Raw genomic sequence first — 24,284 nt, 5'->3', positions numbered from 1 at the left:
GAGTTCGAGTCCCGCCTTAGGTCTGTGGGCATGGAGTTTGTATCTTCTTGCATGTTCCCGTGCTTGGCGGGTTTCCTCCTGGTAAAACATCTGGTCCAGATTGTAGTGCACCTCCGACCTCTAGTCCCCTGGGATTGGTCCAGGCCCCCACGGGATAAAGCCATACAGAAGAACCCTAGTGGACATGCGCATGCTTCACAGCAGACACCTACTGTATACTGCCCATTCATGACCTCACTCAGACAGATGCATTCACACTTCAGAGTCAAAAAATGAATGTTAATAGATTGTGTTCCAACCAAAAGCACTTCTTGTAGCTAATCTAACCTGGACATGTGGGGCAGAGTGTACTGTACGTGCATTTATTTGAGGTGGTCCTGATCTCGGTAGATTAAAAAGTATAATTAGAAAAAGAGAGAGAGAGATTTTAGACCAACATCCCTTGTAAGCGGCCCAGGCCAGAGACACAGAAGCCATCTAATCCCTGTGAAACCCTAGATCATCCCTAGCAGACGTTCTCTCTGTTTCTGCTTGTGCTCATTGCGTAACCTTTTTATTATATAATCCCTAATGTGTATTCATGTCCAACAGGCTTAGTCTAGCTTAGCACAGTCTAGTGCACGAAGGCTGGGAATAGAAGGGGAAGGGGGGAAAAAAATAAAAAAAATCCAGCTTATATGTTCCATCCTTGTGATGAAATGCTTGTGGGGGTTTTGTTACTGTCTGTACCAGAAATATGAACATGATAAAACTGTGCATGATGTTTATTAAAGGAAAAAAAACCTCGTAGACAGAAGAATAGTATTAGGGTGATTTTTTTTGGATGAAAAATATGTTGTTTTTGTAATCATTCTGCCCACATCTTATTCTTTTGAAAGGGGAAAAGAAAGCGAGGGTGTAGACAGCAGTGAGAGAAAACCAGAATGACATTTCGTGAAAAGGCGGCGAGAGCGTGAGTTTACGAATAAGATTTAATTAGCACTCTTGTCGCAGTGAAAGGAAGGAAAATAAACTACATTCATTCCTGCTTTCTATCTATTTAAGATGAGACAAAAAGAAAAACAAAGATAATAAATAACATCCACCTCCTCCACCCCTCTACTCTGCAGCTGTCTAAGGATCCCAGACCTCTTCAGTAACACTGATATGGTGCTCAATCGAGCTACACGACACCTATAACCCTTACATGACCCTACACACAGTGCATGTGGGTTACCTGGCCTGTGTGCCGCCGTCTCGTCTTTGTCCTGCTCTCTGCTGCTGTGATTTGGCTTGTTGAACACAGGATAGGATCGGCACACCGAGGAGTTTGTTACTATGGTCACGCCGCTGGGGAAACGATGGCCGTGCCAAGCTAAACGCCAGCCAAATCAAGTCGAGCGGCAAGCATGGTAAAGAGATATTTGGGACTGTGATAAAAAAAATGTAAATAAAAAAAAAAAAAAAAAGTGTGTATATATAGAAAATATCAGCAGTGGGGTATGGATACGATATCACTCATTAAAATAGCAATGTTCAAAGCTTTAATAAAAGTTGTATTTACATTCTATATAACACTTACACAGGTGTTAAATGAAATGCATTTTGGGTTCTTTCGAATTAAAATAAAACCGGGTCACAGGCCTAACTAAGCACTGTATTCGTGCAATGTTAAGCTTTTTCTCTGCCAATGGTTAAATTGTTAAACAGTTCAATGAGATGCACAAAAATAGACCACTTAAAATAAAAATCGCTTCAATAAACACTTACAAAAACTTTAATATCTCAATTCCACACAGACTTGGTGTTAAATTATAGCCTGGTTAATGTTTCTTCTATAAAAAACAAACAAACAAACAAACAAACAAAAACAGGAAGAGTGGCAAGAGTATCTCTAGACCCCCCACCAGTTCTTCCAGTTTGGCTCAGTCTGACTCAAGAATTCCCAGTCTCAAGTGCTGCTCGCTTCCTCCGCCCCATTACTTTTAGATTCAGAGTCTCCGTTCTGTTCCGTGTCAGGAGAGCTCTCCTTCTGCGCCCCTCCTTCTACTTCTTGGCCCGTCTCCGCCTCCTCTATCGAACCTCCTTCCTGAGCTTCAGCTGCACTTCCATCCTTCTTGCCTTGCTTGTTCTGGAAGACCTCCACACCCAACATGCGTAGGTAGTGAAGGCGCTCGTTGCGGGCCACAAAAGCCCTGATCGAGGTCTTCCCTCTCCAACCACAGAGATCTATGGGGCACTGAGGAGCATTGGGATCACTGAGGGAAAGAAGATGGGGGAAAAAAAAAAATAAAAATAAAAAACACAGAATAAACAAGGTTAAAGGAGAAATGATCTACAAGTGACACTGTGTGTGTGAGATTGTAGGATAATGAGAAGTGGAGATGGAAAGGTTATGAAAAGAAGGAGAAAAGATGACTTAGATGGTTGAACATTAATAGTCACTTAGACAAAGGCATGTCAAGGGGAAGAGAAAAGATCAAGATACGCAGTCAGTGGCATGAAGCCAAACGAACAGGAGGACAGTACAGGGCATGATGGCACCGCTAAGCCAACCTGTTTCCACCCACATTGACCAATGTGTGCATCTCTGAACATACAGTACAAGCCATGAACGTAAACCATGTAGAACGATGATGAATCTGTGTAGACCTGCCAAACCTGATAAGAACCATGTGGATTTCTATATATATGGGTGTAAAAACTCAGTAATCTGTAGCATTAAGTATAAAGTGTAGTTCACAGCAATTCTGGGTGGAGGTGGTAGTGAGGGTGATGATGCAAAAGATGGCACTTTAAAAATATACATGTAAACCCTAATGACAAAACACTTAACTATGCAAAACACATAAATGGCACACTTTGTTGAAGCACAATTATCTTTTTTTTTTTTTTTTTACATACAATTTAGCATGTAGCATACCCATAATCAAACAAAACGTGATTCACAGTGGTAGGACGTACATCAAACTTCACTCTTGCATACACATACGGCATGTCAAACAGTCACACATACATAAATACTACCAATTGCTCAAACAACACTCAAACAACACTCATGTTTAGTGCTGCGTGAAGCAGTATGCCACTGTAAATTGGGAATTAAATATACATCATAATACTAAATTATTGACTTTATAGCTTCACTTAATCTCATACCACTGCAAAGCTCAGCCTTACATGTTTTGCATTAACATGATTGATTTACAGGAGAACTGCAGTTCAGCGAGCCCTGTTGGTCAGTGCATTTAACACAGCTATACACTACCTTCCTCACTGGAGTTTGGTCTGTCCGACAATATCTTATGTTGCTCAATCATTATAGAAACAAGATCTAATCAGAACCTGTAGAAACTTGCACAGGAATTTGGCGTTATCCAACCAGGCAGGATAAACACCCCTAGAGCATGACTAGATAGCCCTGGTGCAGCTTTCTGCTTGTCTAATTTTGATCAGCATGGTTCAACTGAAAAAGAAGGAAGGTTTAAAAAAGCCACCCTAGACTTTATAAGAATGGTCAAAGGCCTTTATTAACTTGAGTGTGGGGACTAGTTAAAGTCTGAAAATCAGATAAACAGAAAAATTTTCCCATTTCACTAGTTCGCACTATTGTATCTGTGAATGACGATCTGGCCCGAGGTGGCTCGGAGCACACTGCAGTCGTGAACATTCACCGAGTGGAATGCCTAATTGTCGCCAGCTTGCAGAAGAGAGAAATCTGCCCATAGGAACTGCACGTACACAATCATTCACCAACACCGCTTGCATGTGATAGGAATTTGGCTGGGAGTTATTGCTACATCTCCTGACCTCAAGCCATTTCCAAATGTTTGGGCCATTTAAGGAGTTCCTGGGAGGCCATGATCTGGGCTCTGACATACTGAGAAAACTTTCTACCTTGATGGTACTGGGATAAGTGCATTAGTGTAGCATGGCATTATAGAAGAATAAAGGCTATTTTGGGTAAGGCAGTATTGAGCACTATCAAAAGTCCTGGTTCGAATCTCATTTATGGGTGTCTCCACAGACAGGGTGAGCGGCCTCCGTCGGTCAGAGTCGTCTAATTATCACACGGCCGCTCTTTACCCCCTGTCACCCCACTGTTTGATGAACAGCGTGAGCAACGTTGCATTTATCTTAGTGTACAAACAAGACGACTTTTATGAGGCTAAAGTGGTAGCATCTGCCTCTCTTCCTCCCGCACACGCAAACAAACACCAAACAGCTGAAGATCCTTGGCAGCCTCTCTAAAGCCTCGGCTATTTCAGTGCCCAATCAGTGCCTTGGCTCCAGTCTCATTTAGGGGAAGATATAAAGCACGAGAATGATGCAAGCACTTACTTTGGATCAGGTTCGTATCTTAGAACAATGCTGCCCATTTCTGAAAAAAAAAAAAAGGAAACAAAAAACATGTATGGTGTTTAAGAAAAAGCTATGGCTCACACTGTTAATACTTCTTACATAACATTTTCAAGAAAAAAAAAACAAAAAAAAACATTTAAATAAAAGACATTAGTCTTTTGCAGGAGGTCAGGGGGAGTACACATTCAAAGTATGCTAGCACTTCAGGTGAATTCACTCTGTATAATGGCAGCCATTTTGAGAAGGAAACAGTAAACTGACTGCACTAACCAGATCACACTTTAATAACCATAAAAAAAGCATAAAACTTAAATTTACCTTACATAATAATAATAATAATAATAATAATAATAATAATAATAACAACTAAACAAATACCATTAAGATAGAAGAAATTTCTTGTTTTTTAATTTCAAATCAAGTTGCTAGCTAGCTAGGTGGCTAATACAATCTTGGTTAACCAAACATTCTGTACTGGACCAGTCTTTCAAACTAAAAGATTATTATTATTATTATAAATTTTTTTTCATTAAGGCCATCTGCCCTTAATATCTAGAGGTGATATGTTTTATGATGTTTTATTTTTATTTATTTTTTTTTAACTTGAACAAAAAAGTAAACACAAAGCAGTTGTTAGCTAACTGGCTAATAGAAACAGGGACAAAAGAGAACGGTGGGGAGGGGGGATCTTTTTCAAAAGAAAAAAATCTATTTGTTATCGCTATTTTTATGTATTGCCACGCTGACTTCAAAAATCATTAAATTTTTTTATTTGTTATTTTTTGTTTGCATTTGAGGTGGCAAATTGTAGCAGTTCCTCTATAATCCTACAGGTGCTCCCTAATTTATTCACACATTAGCATGCAGCATAGCCTGATGTGGTAGAAATGAATTAATTGCCGGAATTGTTTTAGAAAATCTGAATAAAACTATAAATAAATAAAAATTGTAACAGGAATTGCTAACATTATTAAAAGCGTTTGTTAGCTAGCTGATATGAAATTAAACTCTCTACACAGTGACTGTTTTTCTCTCTTTCTTCCTAACATCATGTTAAATGAGTTAAAACATTATGCAGAATATAAAGAGAAGTTGTGTATGAGATTAATCAGGAAAATAATTGTTGTACACTTTCTGCTAGATGAAATATACTGTAAATAATTAACACCACAAACCATATATATATTCTTTAAAAGTCTTTTTTTTTTTACCGCAGACATGCATCATAGGAAGGTTATAGGAAGCTGTTCTACCATTACACATTGTCTTTATTTAAAGTGGTCCTGTATGTAAATGTCAAACAAAATCTATATGTGTATATTTAAATTTGGATTATCTTATAAAAGCATCATATAGCAAACGGAATAATCCAAACATAATATAGCTAATAAAGATGAATTTTTTATAATAAAATGTTGCTTCAGATAAAGGTTAGATTCCTCTGAGAGATAAAACCATTTATAAAAACATTCTGTCATAACCTTTTCCCTCTTATTATTACCAGAGACTCAGTTATTCTTCAGTCGATAAGGACTTTTGAGATATGACTGAAACACTGACCGAGTTTCTTGGCCTGTGCGTGAGCGTCATCCCCCAGCCTGCTGAGGAAAGGGTTCTCCTCGGTTAGGAGGACTTTCACGTCATCCATGCTTATGGTGATGACACGCGCTCTGATGTAAGAACACAGAGTGTAGATACCCTAAAAATAAAAACATTGTTTAAAAGATTAGATTTCAGGGATTCAAAGAAGACAAAAATTTGCCCTCCCTGTCATTTTCAATTCAGGTTTTACACCAAAAATATTACCCATAATTTGCGCTATTTCCATCACTGTGAAATCCATGGGGGATTTGGTTTCCTTTCTTACCCAAGTACCACAACAAGAGCAAGGTTTGGGCATGTGGGCGGAGCAAAAATAGCCTGCAGACATCATTGACATCCTATTCATGTCCTTGACTGAGGGGTTTTTTTTTTTCCACAGACATAAAAACGTCCATCTGTTCAGTTTTCCTACACTATTTTTCTGAAGGATTCAAGACACTTGTAAATGTCAACAATTTTAGCAGCTTTAAAAAGAAAATATTTCCATATTTCAAATACTCACAGTAAAATTTTTCTTTTTTGAGAATTAGACCATTTTCACCTTAGTTGAAAACCCACAATAGTTGACAATGCTCTTCCTTTCCGCGCTACAGAGCATAATATAACGAAGCTAGACAATCTACATAGTGCAGTCGTGACTAGTGTAGGAAGATACTTGAGATTCGGCTCTAGAATATGCACAGCTCTTCATCTCTGTGTAAAAAATCTTGTCAAATTCGCTCCGTTTTCTCATTACGGATTAGAAGTATTGGCATACTCAACAGCGTCTGGGAGCAGGAGGAGCCGGGGATTCAAATCGTGCTCTTCATTAAACATTAACGAGTTGTCACGATCACGGATTCGTCATCAAAAAGAACTGTCCGTGTCTCGTGCTCATACAGAAGCGTTGTGTGCTTTATGACATCAAATGAGATGGTTATGTTTCAAAATACTCCATCAGATATGATTTGCTTTAAAAATGTATAAACCACGCTAAAGATATAAAAATACCTAGTTCTTACACACCGTGTCTGTTACGGATAAGCTGTATGTGTTTTGGGGGCTGTGGTGTGGTTAGTGCGGCTGAGGTGTTTAATTATTAATTATTAATCTGATGTGTATGTAACCAGAATCCTGGTCTGTGTGCTGCTAAATAAAGGTTTGTTTTTCCCACTATGACAAATACCATGAGAATAATTGTTATTCTATAAGGATGTTGTGTCCCTAAGGTAAATCGTTGCTATGATTAATTAAAGCTAAACCAGCGATCAGCATGGGCAAGGATTGTAATATCCCTTAATGACGTCCCTCGATGTCCTCATTAGCTTTTTTTAATTGGTGTGGCAGTTTATTTTGAATTATACAACAGATAGTTTTGACTGAGCAATCTGATTGGACAAGTGGACGATAACAGCACGAGGACGTTTATCTATATGCTTCATTTCATGTCACGTGTGTTCTAATGACCGTTAATTCCACCGTCTGTCGCAGGATGGGTACTGAGGAGAGAGCAGCTGTCTGCCAAAACCAGCCACTAAAGTAATTTCAGCAAGAAAACACATCTGATAACATGATGCCACCGTAAAACAAAATTGTCTCCTGAATAATTTTTTCTTAGTCATTCCGAATCACCATCTGAACTGTTTGTGTTCTTTTGTTTATGGCTATAAAGCTAACTAGCTTCTAACACAAGGCTAAATCCCATATTGCTCTCTAACCGCTGATCAAGAGCACTACTTGATGTGTGGAACAAAGGATTAAACACCCTACATACCGCACTAGCTTTCCATCGAACGCTATTTGAGATTTAACCCTGGAAGCCAGGAAGTTAACTTGTACTCTAAGCGAAACAAGTGGAAATATAAAGTAAGTCTCGGGACTGTCCGCCACCTCTATGGTTTATTCTTCTCACCTTTTGGCTACACAGTACCGGTAAGTACTTAAAACTAACGTCATGAAAGGATGTGTGTTTGCGATGCCAAATAATTGGTTAAATAAACAAAGAAACCAGAATCAGTTGTTAATAAATGGTGTTTGTGGAACTGTTGTATAAAAGCAAGATCACACATGAGGTCATGCTGTTGTGCTGAATATCAGCATGGCTGTGACACAGTCGCAGATATATGCTGATATTAATCCTAATGGCAATCTCCCTCATGTGATGTTGCTTAATTTAAATCTGAAATGAATTATGCTTAAAAAAACTATAAAAATTAGCAAAATGACAAAAAGTCATTTGTTTGGATTACAAGTAGGGTTGGATTTCAATATGGCAGCAGTACCTAGACTCCTTCTCTGACTGAAAAACAGATAATAGTATTTTGGAAAATAGCTGTATGAATTAATACCCAACCCTACAATTACGTGGAAAGTTTTAATCTATGATGACGCTAACTCGTCGTAGGTTGGTGCACTGCTACAGTACATCTCTCTCTCTCTCTGTTTATCTATTAGCATGGTTTAAAAAGAAATATGTCAGGCAACACTCAAGCTTGGAATTAAAGAGGCGATATAATTAAAAAGTGAATATTGCATAATTTTTGGAATTCAGATGTCTCTATAGTGTGTACAAACAAAAAACGAGGAAAAAAAAAAAAAAAAACATTTCCTGTTTTTTTCCACCATAATGTGACCTCATAAGACGACACCCTCCCTTGGCTTGTTCAGCTTTGCTGTTCTCTGGTGGGTGTGGCTTAGCAGCAGCTTATTTACATGGACACTGAAATGGTGCATATGGAGGAGGAGTGAAATAAAGGCAGTTTAAGATATATATTAAAAAAAAGCATTATCTTAGGGGATTTTCAGCTGGAGCACAAAATTTCAAGGAGCTCTCATGGTTAAAGAGTGTTAAAGCAAGCATGGGACCTTTAAAGCTCAGCAATACTTTTGCATGGTCAAAATTTCAGGTTGATGTAAAGTACGCGTTTCTCCTCTGCCTACCTCCTGGGCCAGTCTGAAGGCACAGCCGAACTGCTCTCCATCATTATTCCTCGACCACACTTTCACGCCGGTGTTGATCACCTGAGGAAAACAGCACCATATAAATGACAGAGGAACATTTCCGACTTAAGCTGCTGACATTTACAGCCACGAGTGTGTGCATGTGCGTCCTCTCCTGAATGATCTGTCTCAGCCTTATGAATGCCACCCACCCTACCCTGCTCTCGGCAGATGGTAAGTCAAAGTGCGAGTGCGCAGAACACAGACAGTGCTGGAGCTGCTCCGAGGCTTATCTGCGCCAGTGCTATGCTCAATCACGTCTACAGGTGAGGAGCGTTTTTAGTGATTATAATGTTTGCAAGCATGCGCATCACTGCTGTTACACGCACACTCAATGGTCTTACTCTATTAAAGGGGCAGTCTGTCCCCCTCCACCCCTCTACTGCACGTCAAATACTGGCTTTGCAAGTAAAGTAATTACAAGTCTGTAATTAATGTTCAATTATGTACAACTTGCAAGTTATCTTTTAAAGGAAAAACTTTAGAGTTTTATTTTTGGGCCAGAAAATTGTAAATCAAGAGACTGAAATAAAGAAGTCAACAAGGATAATATTGCGGCACAGTATTGTTTTTTTTTTAAATAATTTTCCAGTGAATTTTAAATACATCGTTACACACAGTTAACCTCTTTTGAAATCTGTGTGGTGTTTGTTGAAAAAAAAAAAATATTTTCCCCCCTCTCACTTTCATTCTCTCGCTGTTGTTTAGCAGGACGTTGCGGAGCTCCTTGGACACCATGTACAGGTGTCTTTTCTTTCCCTCGTGCGTCCTGGTCAAGACGTTGAGCTTGGGGAAGTCTGGAGAGAGGTCGTAGAATGTTCTGGAACAAAAGACAAAGTCACTAAAAAAGACACGCACAAAAACATGCTAGGAATCACCAGGGACGTCCTGATACGAAAATATCACGATACCGAGGTGTCGATTCGATTTGTTAGGAGATTTTGCTAGTAGAACATTATTTTTTTTTTTTTTCAGATTTTGTTTACAATTATAAACAAACAGCAAATAAATTCATCACTAAATACAAATGACGTTTTTAAATGCTGATTTTCAAACCTGCCTTACCCTATGTGGAAAGAGTAATTTCCCCCTAAACCTAATAACTGGCTGCGTCCCCCTTGGTGTTAACAACCGCAATCAAGCATTTGCAAAAACTGCCAATGAGTCTCTCACATCGCTGTGGAGGAATTTTGGTCCACTCTTCTTTGCAGAATTGTTTTAATTCAGCCATAAGAGCATAAACCGCCTGTTTAAGAATCTCAATCGGATTCAAGTCTTGACTCTGACTAGTCCACCTTTAATTTATTCATTTGAGTCATTCAGTGGTGGACTTGTTGGTGTTTTTCGGGTCATTGTTTTGCTGCGTAACCCAAGAGTGCTTGAGTCTGAGATCACAGACTGATCATTCAGTAATCTTTCTGGTGGAGCGCAAAATTCATGGTTCTACCAAATATGGCAAGCCGCTCCAGGTCTTAAAGCTAAATCAGCCTCACACCATCACACTACCGCCACCATGTTTGACTCTTGGTATGATGTACTTTCTACAAAGTGTAGTGTTCAACGTTCAATCAATCCACGGAATATTAAATTATTATATAATTAAAATGAAGATTTTTGGGGGGCAAATATTCTGTGGACTCATGGGAGCAGCATACACCTCGCGTTGTGTATTTTAAACATTAATTGTATGCTGCAGAGACGGAAGCCCATCGAGCTATATTCTCAGGCTTGGCGAGTGTCTAAAACACCCTGGATCTGTGCCAGGTGTAAACCTCACATCTGTCTCTGTGTGGAGTTTATCACCCTAAGGACGATTCCTTTCACACTGTTTATTTTAATCGAGAGGATGTGCTTAAAATGAGTGAAAGGTGTTATTTATTTCTTGGGAAAAAAAAAAAAAAAAAAAAAAAACACATCACCATATGAACCATTACAGGGGTTTTGTGGCGGATCCACCATGCAGATCCCTGAGGAAATTGTTACTATAGAGACAAAATCGGATTAAATTGAGTGCGCTCATGTAACCCTGTGTTTTGCCTTCAATCAGCCGGCACACCTTCTGACCGATTATACTAAAGGATAGAGCTATATCAAGTGCTGCTGCTGTAAATACACTCAGATCATTGTTTCCACAGTAAAGCATGGTGGTGGGAGCGTCGCCTCATACTATCAGTACATGTTTATTTACTGTAGATGCAAAACATCAGATGTACAGTACTATCCAAAAGTCTTAGGCACCATATTATATGCTGTACCAATTTTGTTATATATGTTTGTAATGTCTGCATAATTATGTACAAAATCTTTCAGTATTTTCATATATAACTTAAAAATGAATAAATAAATAACATTAAAGGAAAATATATCCATGGCTGTAAAGAAAAAAAGTGAGTGTGACAAAGTTACCAGAAGAACTCATTCTCCAGCAAACTCAGTAAAACCTAACAACTATTTTCTTACAGTACTGTGCAAAAGTCTTGGGGACATACAAAAATATATTGGGATAAGCAAAAGATGCTTTTAAAAACATTTCTGCATAAAAGAAACTTTTATAAAGAGCAATAAAAAAATAAAAATAAAAAAAATAACTTCGCGTTTTAGACACAGATTTGTGCAGTTTTATAAGAAAACAGCTGTTAGGTTTTACTGAGCATGCTGGAGAATATGAGTTCTTCTGGTAACTTTGTCACACTCGCTCCTTTATATTTTTATGCAACTGCAGATGTTTTAATTTGTGAATTTACTTATTTAAAACGCATATAGTGTGTTTAATGCTGACCACCAAACCTCAGACACATATGTAAAACAATATGCATAACTTAGTTCAGATTTATGTACTGAGCTTTGGCAAATATTTCAAAAGTTTTTGTAAATTATTTTTCTTTCTGGCAAATAAAAATTTATCTGTAAGAATTTTTTTGTTTTATGGGGGGGGGGAGTGGCATCAGGGAATGGGCGAGGAGGGGAAAGAAAAAAAGAAGAGTGCTCACTGGATGGGAGGAAAGACCGGGTCGTCCTCTGTCAGAAACACAAAGGGGTCTTCTTTGAAGCCGAAGAGCTTCATCTTCTTTGAAGGCGGGGGGCTGGAACACAGAACAGAGCAGAGACATCATTGGAACACGCACCAAACCCCAAAAAAAGGGACATGAAAGAACCAGGATGGACACAAAAAAGGGCCCTTACCCACACACTCCGTCTTTCTTGGCCTCCGTCTCTGGAGTGTTCTCTGGAGCGGCGTCTCCCTCGGTTGCCGTCTCTGGTGCTCCCTCCTCAGCCTGCGCTTCCTCGCAGGTGCTGCTGGTGGCCTCTTTATTCCGGAGCTGAAGGAATAGGTGAAAGGTGAGAGCGGGCGGTGTTGTTAGAGACACTCCGACGAGCTATTTTAAGGGCTCTAATTAGGCTGCGAGAGGGAAGTAAGAGTTGAGATTGTTTCAGAAGAGAGGCAAAAAGGAAAAATGTTTTTGTGGCCACACACACGGCTCTTATTTACAGAAGCGTCTATTCCCTCTTAAACAGATTTAAATCCCTGCTTCAGAGCTCGGCTGCGAGGCATTCTTTATTCGGCTTGAGCGCTCTCCAGCCTCGGGGCTCACGGATATACGTATAAAACCATCTCAAGGTGGAAATGCAGCTTAGGGTTTACTGTAGGAGCGGGTGTCTAGAGAAATAGAGAGGCCGTGTTTAAGAATTGTGTATGCTATGACTCACTGCGTGCTCCCACTATAACCCAAAAGCAGTCTAAGAGAACGCGCGAGTATCTTTGTGTTGCATTGGGGAGGGAAGTACACATCAGTCATTACCTTCCACAAGAGAGGGGAATCAGGAAAACGGCCAATACAGCATTTTTTATTCATTTAGCCAGGGAATCATTCACTACCACTGCCTACTCTATAAAAAAAAAAATAATAATAATAATTTTCAGCCTTTTTTCTACTAAATAAGTGATGCACTATGGGACAAGCTACACTATGAATATAGAGAGATGTTTGAGGCACTGGTCATCAGCGTATTATTGACATACAGGACTTATGAACTTTGTTTAAAATGAATAAAAGTTACTTTGGGATGGCGGCGGTTCCACGGCATGGGCGCCTTCTTCACCAGTACAGCCACAAAGAAACCACCGGTGTTCTGGTGATGTGGTAGTATCCTCATACTGCAAACACACACACAATATGTGGTGTTATGATTTTACATAAACTTTGATCCAAAAGTCTTAAGGCTGCACTTATTAATAAAAATGTTGCATTAATTAATAACTAATTTATCATTATCATTAAATTATCACCTTATCATTTTGATTCAGTCACATTCCATACGAACTTTCATAATTCCTTTGATTGTGTAAAGCTGCTTTGCAACGACAATTGTTAAAACGCTATACAAATAAAATTTAACTAGTAGATTGATAAAAATTTGTGACTATAATTTTCCACGTCCAAGACTTTTGTTGCACAGACTTATATAAAATAATTGTTTTTTTAAGAACAATAAAAATTATACAAACTAGTTATATAATAGATTATAAAGATAAGATAATAAACTTCTATTTATTATCGACATTATACAAAGATTTCTGAAATGACTAAGAAAAATGAAAGAAAAAAAATTTATTATATAAACACTTGTCTTAGTATCATTTATACAGTAGTTTATTTGTTTGTTTGTTTATTTCCTTGATTAAATTTGGATTTACTGTAATAATCACAGCTTTTCAGACACTGCCCCCTGGTGGATTATTGTGGTATCACCAAATCTCAGCTTTTCTCTTGATATACTGCATGACTGAGACGTGTGAGAAAAGCAAAAATACGGAAGAGCAGCACTGCATCCCTTCGAGCTCACCATCGCTCCAGCTGCATGCTCTTCAGTTTCTCGGGGTCCGTAGGAGGGAACATGGAGGGTCTGATCTGAGTGTGACGAGTCGTGGGAACTTCGGACCACTCCGAGTACCACTGACCCTCTTTGGTCATTAGCTGGAGAATTGCAAACGTTAAGTTCAACCAATTATTATTATTAAAATATAGTTGCATGCTCAAATGTAAAAAATTTTAACAGCTCTTTACCTTCCAGGATGTGATGCCAGGCATGTACTTTAGACCAGGCAGGTCAGCAGAGGCATCAGCCAGCTCGAGGGCACCTGAGAACAAAATCGTGATGTGTCATGATTCAAAGAACGATGTTTAAACAGTGCGACTAAGGACTGCTAATAACATTACTTCCTATGAGATACGTGCTCATCCTTTCAAACTGTTGTGTCTCGGGACATTGTAAAACACTCTGAGGGAAACGTTGTCTGCCTTTTTCCATAAACGTGAGCTCACTGATCCTCATAATTGTCAAGCAAGGAAGAGTACGCAACCCCGGGCCTATTTCCCAATGATGGCGCGAACACTGTTTTGTTCCGTCATTGGCTTGGCATATTAAAAAAAAAAAATTATAAAAATAATCCTGTTCTTGCATTTCAGGTGATTTACTTGTTCCTGATATTATAAATAAACCATCTATATTTGACTCTGTCTTTTTTCTCAGACTGCAGCCTCGCGAAGTTCCCATAGGCCAAGAATAGACTGGGTGCATGGAAATCAATTCCACGTCTGATATTAAGATAAAACGCAGAGAGAGAGATATCGGCCGAGCCGGGAATGGAAACAAATATGCAAAAAACTGTAGCGGAAATTAAATCTTTAGAATTCATACTTTTTTTTTCTGTAATTACTGAGCAGCACAAATCTCAACTCGATTAAGTGACACAAAGATGTCCGACTTGTTCAGGTCTTCTGTACCTTCACTTTTCTCCAGCAGGGAGGCAATCACTGCTTCATCCTCAATGGGGTTCAGAGAGCAGGTGGAGTAAACCATGCGTCCACCTACAGCCAGCTGCTCTACGCCACGCACCGCAATCCTCAACTGTAGGCTGGAAACACAGCAACATGCGCACCAATGAAGACACCATGAAGTATAGTGTTTTAGTGTAACACAATTAACACTAAAGGACATCCCACATGCATCATTTCATTCACATTTAATGATCATCTGAGAAAAACTAGAGAAAGTAACATCTGTTTCCTGAATGGCTCTTAAACTTTCACACGGATATTTGCAGTTTAAGTGCAACTGTAACCTGTGTGTTAGATTTTTTTTTTTTAATTGTACAAAAAAAATTATAATGTTTAAACAAACACAATAAAAAAGATAAAAGGCTTTCTGCTTGTCTCCCGTTCTCATTCGAAAATCTCATGCACTTCGTTCCTGAACTGAGTTGAGTTTCCCTCTAGTGGTCCAAAAGTTACCAAATGTGTTAACTACAGAGAAATATTCTGCAAAACAAAATGTATAACAAGAGTGTATGTTAAAATGAAGAGGAATACAAAGTGTTGTATTAGTAGTAAACAGTGAAATAACTGAACACAGACAACCAAGGCTAATGAATATTAATTAGTATGCAAATTAAACATACCAGGGTGAGAAACAAACAAGATGTTAGAAACCCAAACAAGAACATTTTTCTTAATTCTGTATAAAGCTTGCGTTGTTTTTTTTTTTGTTTTGTTTTTGATGGTTGTTTTGAAGGAAATTATGAGGTCTCTGGTCATGGGATTGAAAACAACTTTCAAAAGTGAATCATAGATAGATCTGCAAGCCCGAGACATTAACGGTATGCCTCGTCATTTTTATAAATACTCTTCTTATTCATTGTGTACTTGTATAGACTGAATCAATCTTTGATTAATCACAAGTTATGAATTTAATCAATTATAGATGTCATTTTATGGTTTAACAAACATAATATACGTCTCTATGGCTGTAAACATCCACAACGTGGTAATAAAAGAGACAAACAAATCGAAGCACTAGTTGTATTCGTGTCTTACCCATGGAGCTGGAGGCTGTTGCTGGTCGTCCACTTCTTCCAGACATCAATGTTCTTTCGCATCGTTCCGTCTCCGCTGTGGACACACAAGTCACAAGGTCTCATTACTACTGTACACCGCATCTTACAGTTGATTAATTTTCTTGAACAGGAGCTTTGTAAGTAGTTTCACAAACATGGCAATGCCTCAGATAGTATTTTCAAGTTCCAAATCAATTCTGCTGAATTTGACAACTGACAAGAAATTATATAGCTGGTAACAGATGTGTGTGCATACAGTTCCAACAGACAGATGTGTCTCTTCCTTAATGGGGCGACAATGTTCATGGGTATGACTACACTGGGTTTTTTAATCACCGCGGATGGGATTGTCATTCACCAACATCACTTGCACATTACAGGAACAGGAAAATAAAGAAGTCACTAAACCAGCTCATAAGTGCAGAACCGTACCCCATACGAGCCACCACATTTTCCCCCCCAAACATTTAAAAATCCCTTTTTTTTTGCCCTGGTCAGTGCCGTGTCAAATATTTCGAGACAGGAAACCATGAGTGAGTGTTCTTCGACCACATGAGCTCAAAACACAGTGACTACGCATCTTTTTCCCAAAAAGGAAAAGAAAAAAAATGTCTGAAGGTTTTCTGCTATTCTGTGGTAAAGCGTTCAAATTCAGAGCAACCTGATACTGCAGAACGGTAAGCCATAATCATGCTATTATTCAGCTCCAATCATCTCACGACGCTGAAATGCTCAGGAAGCTGATCAGACAGTCTGATCACTTGACTGCGAGACGATGACGTTCGACCCCCTTTGTGCCACGAAGGGAAAAAAAAAAAAAAAAAAAATGTAATGCTGGAGACCCACAAAACCAAAAGAACACACTACAACAATGTGATATGAGAGTGCATGCAGGGATAACAGCTTTAAAAAAAAAAGGAAAAAGAGAAAGGTTGCGGTGTGCTTGTGGGTGTCAAGTATATAAAAATACTGATCTCATGGCTGTGTCTACGGGCTACTTTTTAGGGGGGGGGGGGAGCACGTTCCCCAGAGCGTAGCATCTCCATTACAGTGTCTCTTAAAACTTCCAGGTCTTAAACAGTAACCCTTCCTGTTTCTCTACGTGTCGAACATGACTTTCACACATTCCACAGGGGCTAAATTTAATCCTGTGAAGAAAACTCTTGGCTCGATGGTACTGATGTCAAGATGGCAAGCGATGGAAACAAACTTTGTAGGCCAGATATAGGCTCTAGACTTGCGCTAACTTTAGATGCTGTGTTGTTTTTTTATTCGAGCTAGTGAATTCAAAAACCCAAAATGCAAACAAATACAGCCACACCCCCTAAACACACATGAGCACATGCTGCAGAAGCTTTAATGCTATTGTATAAGCTTAGTAGAGTCACGTTTAATTTATTTATTGGTATGTTTAACATCAAAATGCTTTTTTAATATTAATAACAGGACAAAAAAAATCACTGGTCAGAGAATTCTGTGGCATGTCATACATTTTAGAGATTATTGTTAGATTATTTCTAAAGGTTAAATGATTCATAGCTCAAAAAAAAACAACAAAAAAAAAAAAAAAACATTCCTCTGAAACTGCTCAGGTACTGCGACTGGAATGAAAATGAGAGCCAAAAACATCCTTAAAAGGTATCCTGGAGGACTATTCACCATGTCGCCATCAAAAATACAAAAAAGTCTGGAACATGAAAAAATAAGGGAGGCTGGAACTCGTTTTGCAATCTAAAGGTCTGGCATACGAGAGTAGCGTGGTGTTGGTGGTCACCGTTAAACCACTCCCCCCCCCCCCATGGATGCCACAGTTTTTCCTCTAAGCAGATATTTTATAAAACAAAACATGAGGAGAATTTCACCAACATATATAGAAAAATGCCTTTAAAAAGAGCTACGTAATTTCCTAAGCTTCAATTATTTGCAGTGGTGATGGATACACGGGTCACCATCACTCGCCATCAACACTAATCACAATATCGTTATTTTCAGCTCTCTTTGAGCTTTTAGGAAAGTTTCTGAATTAAGATCTATAGCCTTACAGTGAACAAGTTCGGTAATTTTGATGATGAGGGTTTATTAGATATGCAAATACAAAAATTAAAAATTAAAAATTAAACAAACACCAACCTTTTTGGTTCGGTTTGTTCCGTGAAAACCTTCATACACAATATTACCAAATGATTACGCTATGATACTTTATACCAGCAATTCCCAACCTTAACAAACCTGCAGCCCAATTTGAAATGTGAAAATCTTCTATGGCCCACCCTTTAATCACAACTCTGATCAACACATGAGACTACAATAAACTAAAAACATCCTGTTGTTTTAATACCCTGGCTTTGTTTAATCAGTTCTGACTAATTTTTAAATGAAATACTTAAATTATTTCTGATTATGAGAATTTTAAACAAACAATAACATTAAAAAAAAATAAAAGCTTATTATTTATTTGTTATAAACCATGTTTGGCGGGCCACATGCAGAACCCTGATGATCCACTAGGGGCTGAGGCCTACACTTTTGCAAAAACCGCCTTAAATATTTATAATCCTACATCTTAGCATTTGACATTCAATTGAGTGGGGGGGGGGGGGTCGATTACTTTTTACTCCTCCACAAATAAAATCTTTATTTTAAAAAAATGCATTTTGTATTTACTCATATTTGTGTAATATTAAGTTTAGTTTGATGATCTTGACAAATATGGCCAATAAAATAAAAAAATACAAATAAAATAAAAAACACATCAGGAAGGGAGCAAATACTTTTTCAAAGTAAATTAAACTCATGGAAGCGAATTGTTCCAGCATGTGGAAATAAATTATTTTAGTGCGCTTACCCATGCTAAAATGATCCGTCCTTCTGGGGGTGGTAAATAAAGGAAGGTCAAATATTTGTATGACTGCGGCCTCACACTGAGGTCCTGCCGGGTCACTGACCGATTTAACGTACAAAGCTGTTCTGTGAGTCAGTTTGGGTTGGAGCGTCTATCAATTACTGTAAATGTGAAGCCAAAAACATGGTAGAGAGCATGATCGGTGTGTCCGGGACGCGTCTATAACCAAATTCCTGCTCATCAATTAACAGTCTAATAGATCTTAACAAATGTTTTTTTTTTATGTTTTACTGATTTGTATAAATAACACTGTATTAGATTATGATTTTAAGTCTATTCTACCTATATGAAAATATTATAAATAAATAAATAAATAAAAGTTGACCTGCATGTGTGCGCGCGTTTGTTCTCGCTCACCTGCAGGGGACGTCGCACAGAACCCGGTCATAAAACAAGACGTCCTTCTTCCCGTTGTTCTCCACTTGCAGGCGTGGGATGCAGGAGGCGTCGTGGTTCACCACCATAATGCATGGACTGTTCAGCCTCTTAGCCTGGTGCACCAGCAGGTAACAGCGCTTATTATCCACGTCGTTCGCGATTACAAAGCCCTCTATGACAGAGAGAGAGAGAGAGAGAGAGAATGTGTGTGTGCGCGCGTGTAACACAATGAGTTGTTAAGGCTTTATTTATCCATGCTTCATAAAGAGAACTAATAATTGCTTTACCAGGAAAGGGCACGTCCATATCAGAATGGAGCAGCTCTATGAGCTGAGCGGTCTTCGAGCCTGGAGCTGCACACATATCCAAAATCTGTCCAAGTACAAACATGATCACACTTCACCCTTTCGTACTGTTCGAGTCCATTTGGAATCAGTTAAAGGTGACATTTTCTTTGCTGAAAGTGTTTGCACATTGAGGTTGGTGTTGAATCTTCAGTAAAAGTGCAGACTGCCTTCTCCGTGTCTCTCATTGCGAGTGTTCAAGGGAGACCTTTACACCATGTGGAGAACTGCCCATAAGCACACCCTAAGGCTATATTCACCAGTATTCCCATTACACAGTAAAGACCTCCAACACAAGTCATTTATAAGCAACCCACCAATTCCCAGAATGTTTCAGTGCAACCGATACACAGTACTGTGCAACAGTCACAACTTTTTTTTATTTATTTTGCTTTCAAAGAGCCAAACTTTCTTGTATTATTGTATTTAGTCTTAAGGAATAGTTTCTCCACACATTCATACGCAGTAGCCTGTGAATCAATTAAGCACTTAAGTCATAAACCAGTGAGAAACAGGCGCAAATGATGACAGACGAGAGGGGAAATAAGGCTGCTGCGAAGGTCCTTACAGTTCTAACTCCTATTTCTACTTTGCATCATGTCGCAGTAAGACATTAAATCTACATCAATTAATTTAATTAATATAAATAAATTAGGGATGGCTCAAGACTTTTGCACAGTGCTGTACATCAGAGGACATTGTGGGACAATAATTATTATTATTTGAGACCCTATAATTTGGTTGATTGGTTGGAGTCATGATAACCGTGATAACTTTATATTTAAAGAATTCGGTCAGCATCTTAGAAACAGCAATTTCACCATGATTAGTCACTGAAGTCTGAACTCTTTCCTTTACTCTAATTGCAAAGGAAGTCCATGTGTGTACCTGTACACCAGGTACAGCAGCACTTGTAAGGGCGGTACTTAAATCACATCAATTTGATGTTGATCATCACTTTATTTATGACTGACAAAATACATTAATAACAAATAGCGCAAAATGTGGTATTGTGACTATTTATAAAGGAAAACTTGGTCCAAGTAAAAAAAATAAAAAAAAAAAAGACAGAAATGAATAACCCAGTCTGGGTTGTGAAGGGTCAGGAATTTAATAATATGAAAGGGTTAAATACTTGTCATACACACAACAATCATGATTTCCACAGTAAGGCTATTCACGGTACCTTGTGATGGGGTTCGATTTTCAGCAGCAGAGGAGGAATCATACTGACCGCCTCCTGCCGGCTGATGTTTCCCTGGAAAAAACAGTGAGGATTTGATTGATAAAATCAAGATATTACAACACCAGAGTTCCACCATCATGATGGGTGTGATGATGTGATACAAATATCAATATTCAACATGATGATTATGATGTACATGACCTGTGATGTGAACCATACATGACAGAAAATAAATAAAAACGGTGGCGCACACACCCTTATAATGAACACCACCACTTAAGATGGTAACCACATTAACTTGACGGCTTTACTCACAGATTCGGTCTCGCTCACTAAAAACTGGTGAAACTTCTCCAAAAGCGGAGACTTGCGCAAGATCTTCCTGCTCATGTTGGTGTGCCAAGCCTGTTCATCTGGGTACCTAAAGATCCGACAATTATATTTTTCACTTTAAACAAACAACTGTTGGGAGGGGAAAAAAAGAAGAAAAAAAGGGCCTTGTCCCTTACCAGCTTAGAGCTTGAGGGGCTTCAATCTTCTGTCCATCGATCTCCAGGTCCTGAATTTCTTTAAAGTATTTCTCTTTCAAAGTATGTAGGATCTCTTTGGCATGACTATTGAGTAAATAGAGAGTCAGACAGACAAACAAATTAAATATTATACTTTGGGAAACTGAAAATTTGAAGTTTGGTGTCTTGGATGATCTGCTCATGAATGGACGCTTGAGACAGAGTTTCATATCAAATGAGTTTTGAATAACCAGTGCACTACATTGACTTGTACCCCAGCTCTGATCTGCGAATTTCTGGAAGGAGTCTCCAGTGTCAGTACTTTTCAAAGAACCAGAAGAAAAACTGTAATTTTCTTTGATACCTCAATAGTCATTTCTAGATGTTTTCTACACTTTTATATTTATGTTTTTTCCTGTACAATGACTATACAGAATCCATCCATCCTATCTATCTATATACATCTATACATCCATAAACCTCCTTGTGTCTTCCTCTTTTTCCCCTGCTTGGCAGCTCCATCTCTAACATTCTCCTCCTGACATACCATCTTAATCTGCCCTCCTTAACTTTGTCCCCATACCGTCCTACCCCTAATAGTGCATTGTCCCTATAATATATTCATTCCTAATCCTGTCTATTCTTGTCCATCCTAAAGCAAATCGTAGCACCTTCAGTTCTGAAGCGTCCAATTCCATGTCCTGTCTTTTTATCAGCTGCAATGTCTGCAAACCGTACAACATTGCTGGTCTCACTACCGTCCTGTAAACATTCCCTTTCATTCTTGCTAATATCTTTCTGTGACTATTCAATAAATAAAGAGATAAAGACAAAAAAATTAAAAGGTTAGATTATACACATCCTGATTTATTTCACTAATACAACTAGCAACAGCTGAATCCCAAATATTACAATAATAATAATAATAATAATAATAATACATATACACCACCGTTCAAAAGGTTGGGGTCACTTGCAAATTTCTTTTTTTTTGTTTAGTGATTTATTTTCTACAGTCTACAACAATACTGGGTATTTTAAAACTATGAAACAACACATATGGAATTAGGTAATTAAGTAACAACAACAAAAACAACAGCGAGTTGTTATTTTAAGACACAGAGGTCAGCCTTTCTGTAATAGTTCTTGCAAAAACAGTATTGTCAAGTGCATTTGCAAAATCCGTCAAGCACCATAATGAAACTGGCTCTCATGAAGGCCATCCCAGGAGGGCGAGACCAAAACCTACCTCTGCCGCAGATGAGATGTTCATTTAAAGTTATCAGCCTAAAAAATAACCAATTAACAGCACCTCAGGTTAGAGGCGTTATGAAGTCTTTACAGAGCATAAGTAACAGACACTTCTCACTATTAACTGTTCAAAGGAGATTAATGCATTTTTTGGACGCCTTCAGCATTCCTTTACAATGTAGAAAGAAATAAAAATCAGAAACGATCATGGAGTTAGAAAGTGAGCCCAAACTTACGGTAGTGTATATATAAACTTGTTTTTAATATTGGTCAGTTAAATCCCTTTAAAGACAGGACGCAGGAAGTTGAAAGCCCTTTACGCTGATGATGAGGAGGATGGAGGAAAAGATCTGAACCACATCCGGATGGGAGCATGCACCTGAAACCTTACCTTTTGTATCCGGTGATGCGGATGGTGGCAGGCAGCGGCTCTCTCATGGCCTCCATGAACTCCTCGAACTCTCCTTCTGGAACGATCTTCAGCTCACGGTAGTACTGCTCAAACAGCTTGTTCTCCTTGACGATTTCAGCGTAGCCTGCGCCCCAACCCTGAGATCAAACCATAGTGATGGGATGTTAAACAATGCAAAGTATAAAATGGTGAAAACAATCTGACTTCAGCATCTGTGGAGGTGTGAGTACAAAATCATGACATCATCTCCAAGGTAACAGCTGATGCTGTGTTCACAATCATCAGGATTGACTCTCCTGTTACTGACTTGACTTGACCAGATTTGGGCAAGCACGTGGACTCACACAAGTGTATGATGTTTAACCCAAGTGGGATATGGACAATCAAGAGAAAGTGTATACAAGACATAAACACTTATGAAAAGCAGTTTTGAGATATGACTAAGCACCATGCAACAGCTGCTCCACACTTTAAAGAACTGCTAAAGCTAACAAACTCACAGCATCATCTCTGTTCCTCTTGCCTTCAGGTCGACCATCTTTGAAATTTTGTCGGTTTCTGTTTCTTTTACCCATATTAGAGAGACACACCACCCGGGATATAAACCTGCGAAGCGTTTTGGAGACTGTAGAGGAGAAAACAGAGTGTGTAAACTCAGCTCAGAACAGAGGAACTCGTGGGGACTCCTTAAGACATACGGGCAGAATTACAAACCGGTCACTTCTGAATGTAAAGTGCACTAGGTCGGGGCGAAATGTGGTTGTTTAGAACACTAAATGGTGTCCTAGAGTAGAGCATGAGAGCAGGTTTAGAACTCGGCTCTGCGCAGAACACGCATTACACGCGCGGTAGGACCCTTCGGTAGTAGGCTAAAGTGCTGCCTGAATTTTATGTTTTAAACGTCATACAAATTATTATTATTATTATTATTATTATTATTATTATTAGAACTATTACTACAAGTAGTAGTAGTAGTATGATAGTAGGAGTAACAATGTGCAATATAGAACAGCAAAAAAATAAAAATAAAAAAATAAAGTAAAATGTAAAAATTAATACTATTTGTTAATGTATATAAAAATTTCTCTTAGAGTTAATGTAAATATTCGTAAATTAAAAAAAAAAAAAGTGCTAGAAATATGGCCAGAAATAATAACATGTCCAGCGCCTTCATCCTATTCGTCAATTCTTTTTAATAAACCCCGCCTACCGTGCGCTGATTGGTGGATACTGTAGGACGACAATGCGTGGGTTTGGTGCATGTTGAATAATAAACCTATTATTATTATTAGTAGTAGTAGTAGTAGTAGTAGTAGTTGTTGTTGTTGTAGTTGGTTTAGTAGTAGTAGTAGTAGTTGTTGTATGGAATAGGAGTAACTATGTGTAATGTATAACAGCAAAAAAAATAATAATAATGAAAGGCGGTAAATGTAAAAATAATTTTATTTTGTTGTATTATAAAAAATCTTCTTTTTTGTCTTTCAG

At 38.4% G+C, this 24,284-nt stretch overlaps 1 protein-coding gene across 1 annotated transcript; it reads right to left on the bottom strand.

The window, feature by feature from the left end:
- Nucleotides 1-1,506: 1,506 nt before the first annotated feature.
- Nucleotides 1,507-23,505, bottom strand: nsun2 (NOP2/Sun RNA methyltransferase 2). The gene is made up of 19 exons (XM_053490095.1): nucleotides 23,300-23,505; nucleotides 22,779-22,936; nucleotides 21,137-21,241; nucleotides 20,943-21,048; nucleotides 20,628-20,699; nucleotides 19,385-19,469; nucleotides 19,077-19,269; nucleotides 15,798-15,872; nucleotides 14,709-14,839; nucleotides 13,989-14,062; nucleotides 13,768-13,898; nucleotides 12,982-13,078; nucleotides 12,106-12,242; nucleotides 11,913-12,005; nucleotides 9,607-9,742; nucleotides 8,863-8,943; nucleotides 5,902-6,040; nucleotides 4,321-4,360; nucleotides 1,507-2,237 (listed from the first exon to the last, which is right to left on the bottom strand). Exons 1-19 carry the CDS (start codon nucleotides 23,372-23,374, stop codon nucleotides 1,931-1,933), a joined length of 2,235 nt encoding a protein of 744 aa, XP_053346070.1. The 5' UTR covers nucleotides 23,375-23,505; the 3' UTR covers nucleotides 1,507-1,930.
- Nucleotides 23,506-24,284: the final 779 nt, after the last annotated feature.

Source organism: Clarias gariepinus, chromosome 28, assembly GCF_024256425.1.
Source record: "Clarias gariepinus isolate MV-2021 ecotype Netherlands chromosome 28, CGAR_prim_01v2, whole genome shotgun sequence".
In the NCBI taxonomy this organism is placed as follows: domain Eukaryota; kingdom Metazoa; phylum Chordata; class Actinopteri; order Siluriformes; family Clariidae; genus Clarias; species Clarias gariepinus.
The sequence above is the reverse complement of the archived record's forward strand: the minus strand, read 5'-3'. Positions and strand labels throughout refer to the sequence as shown.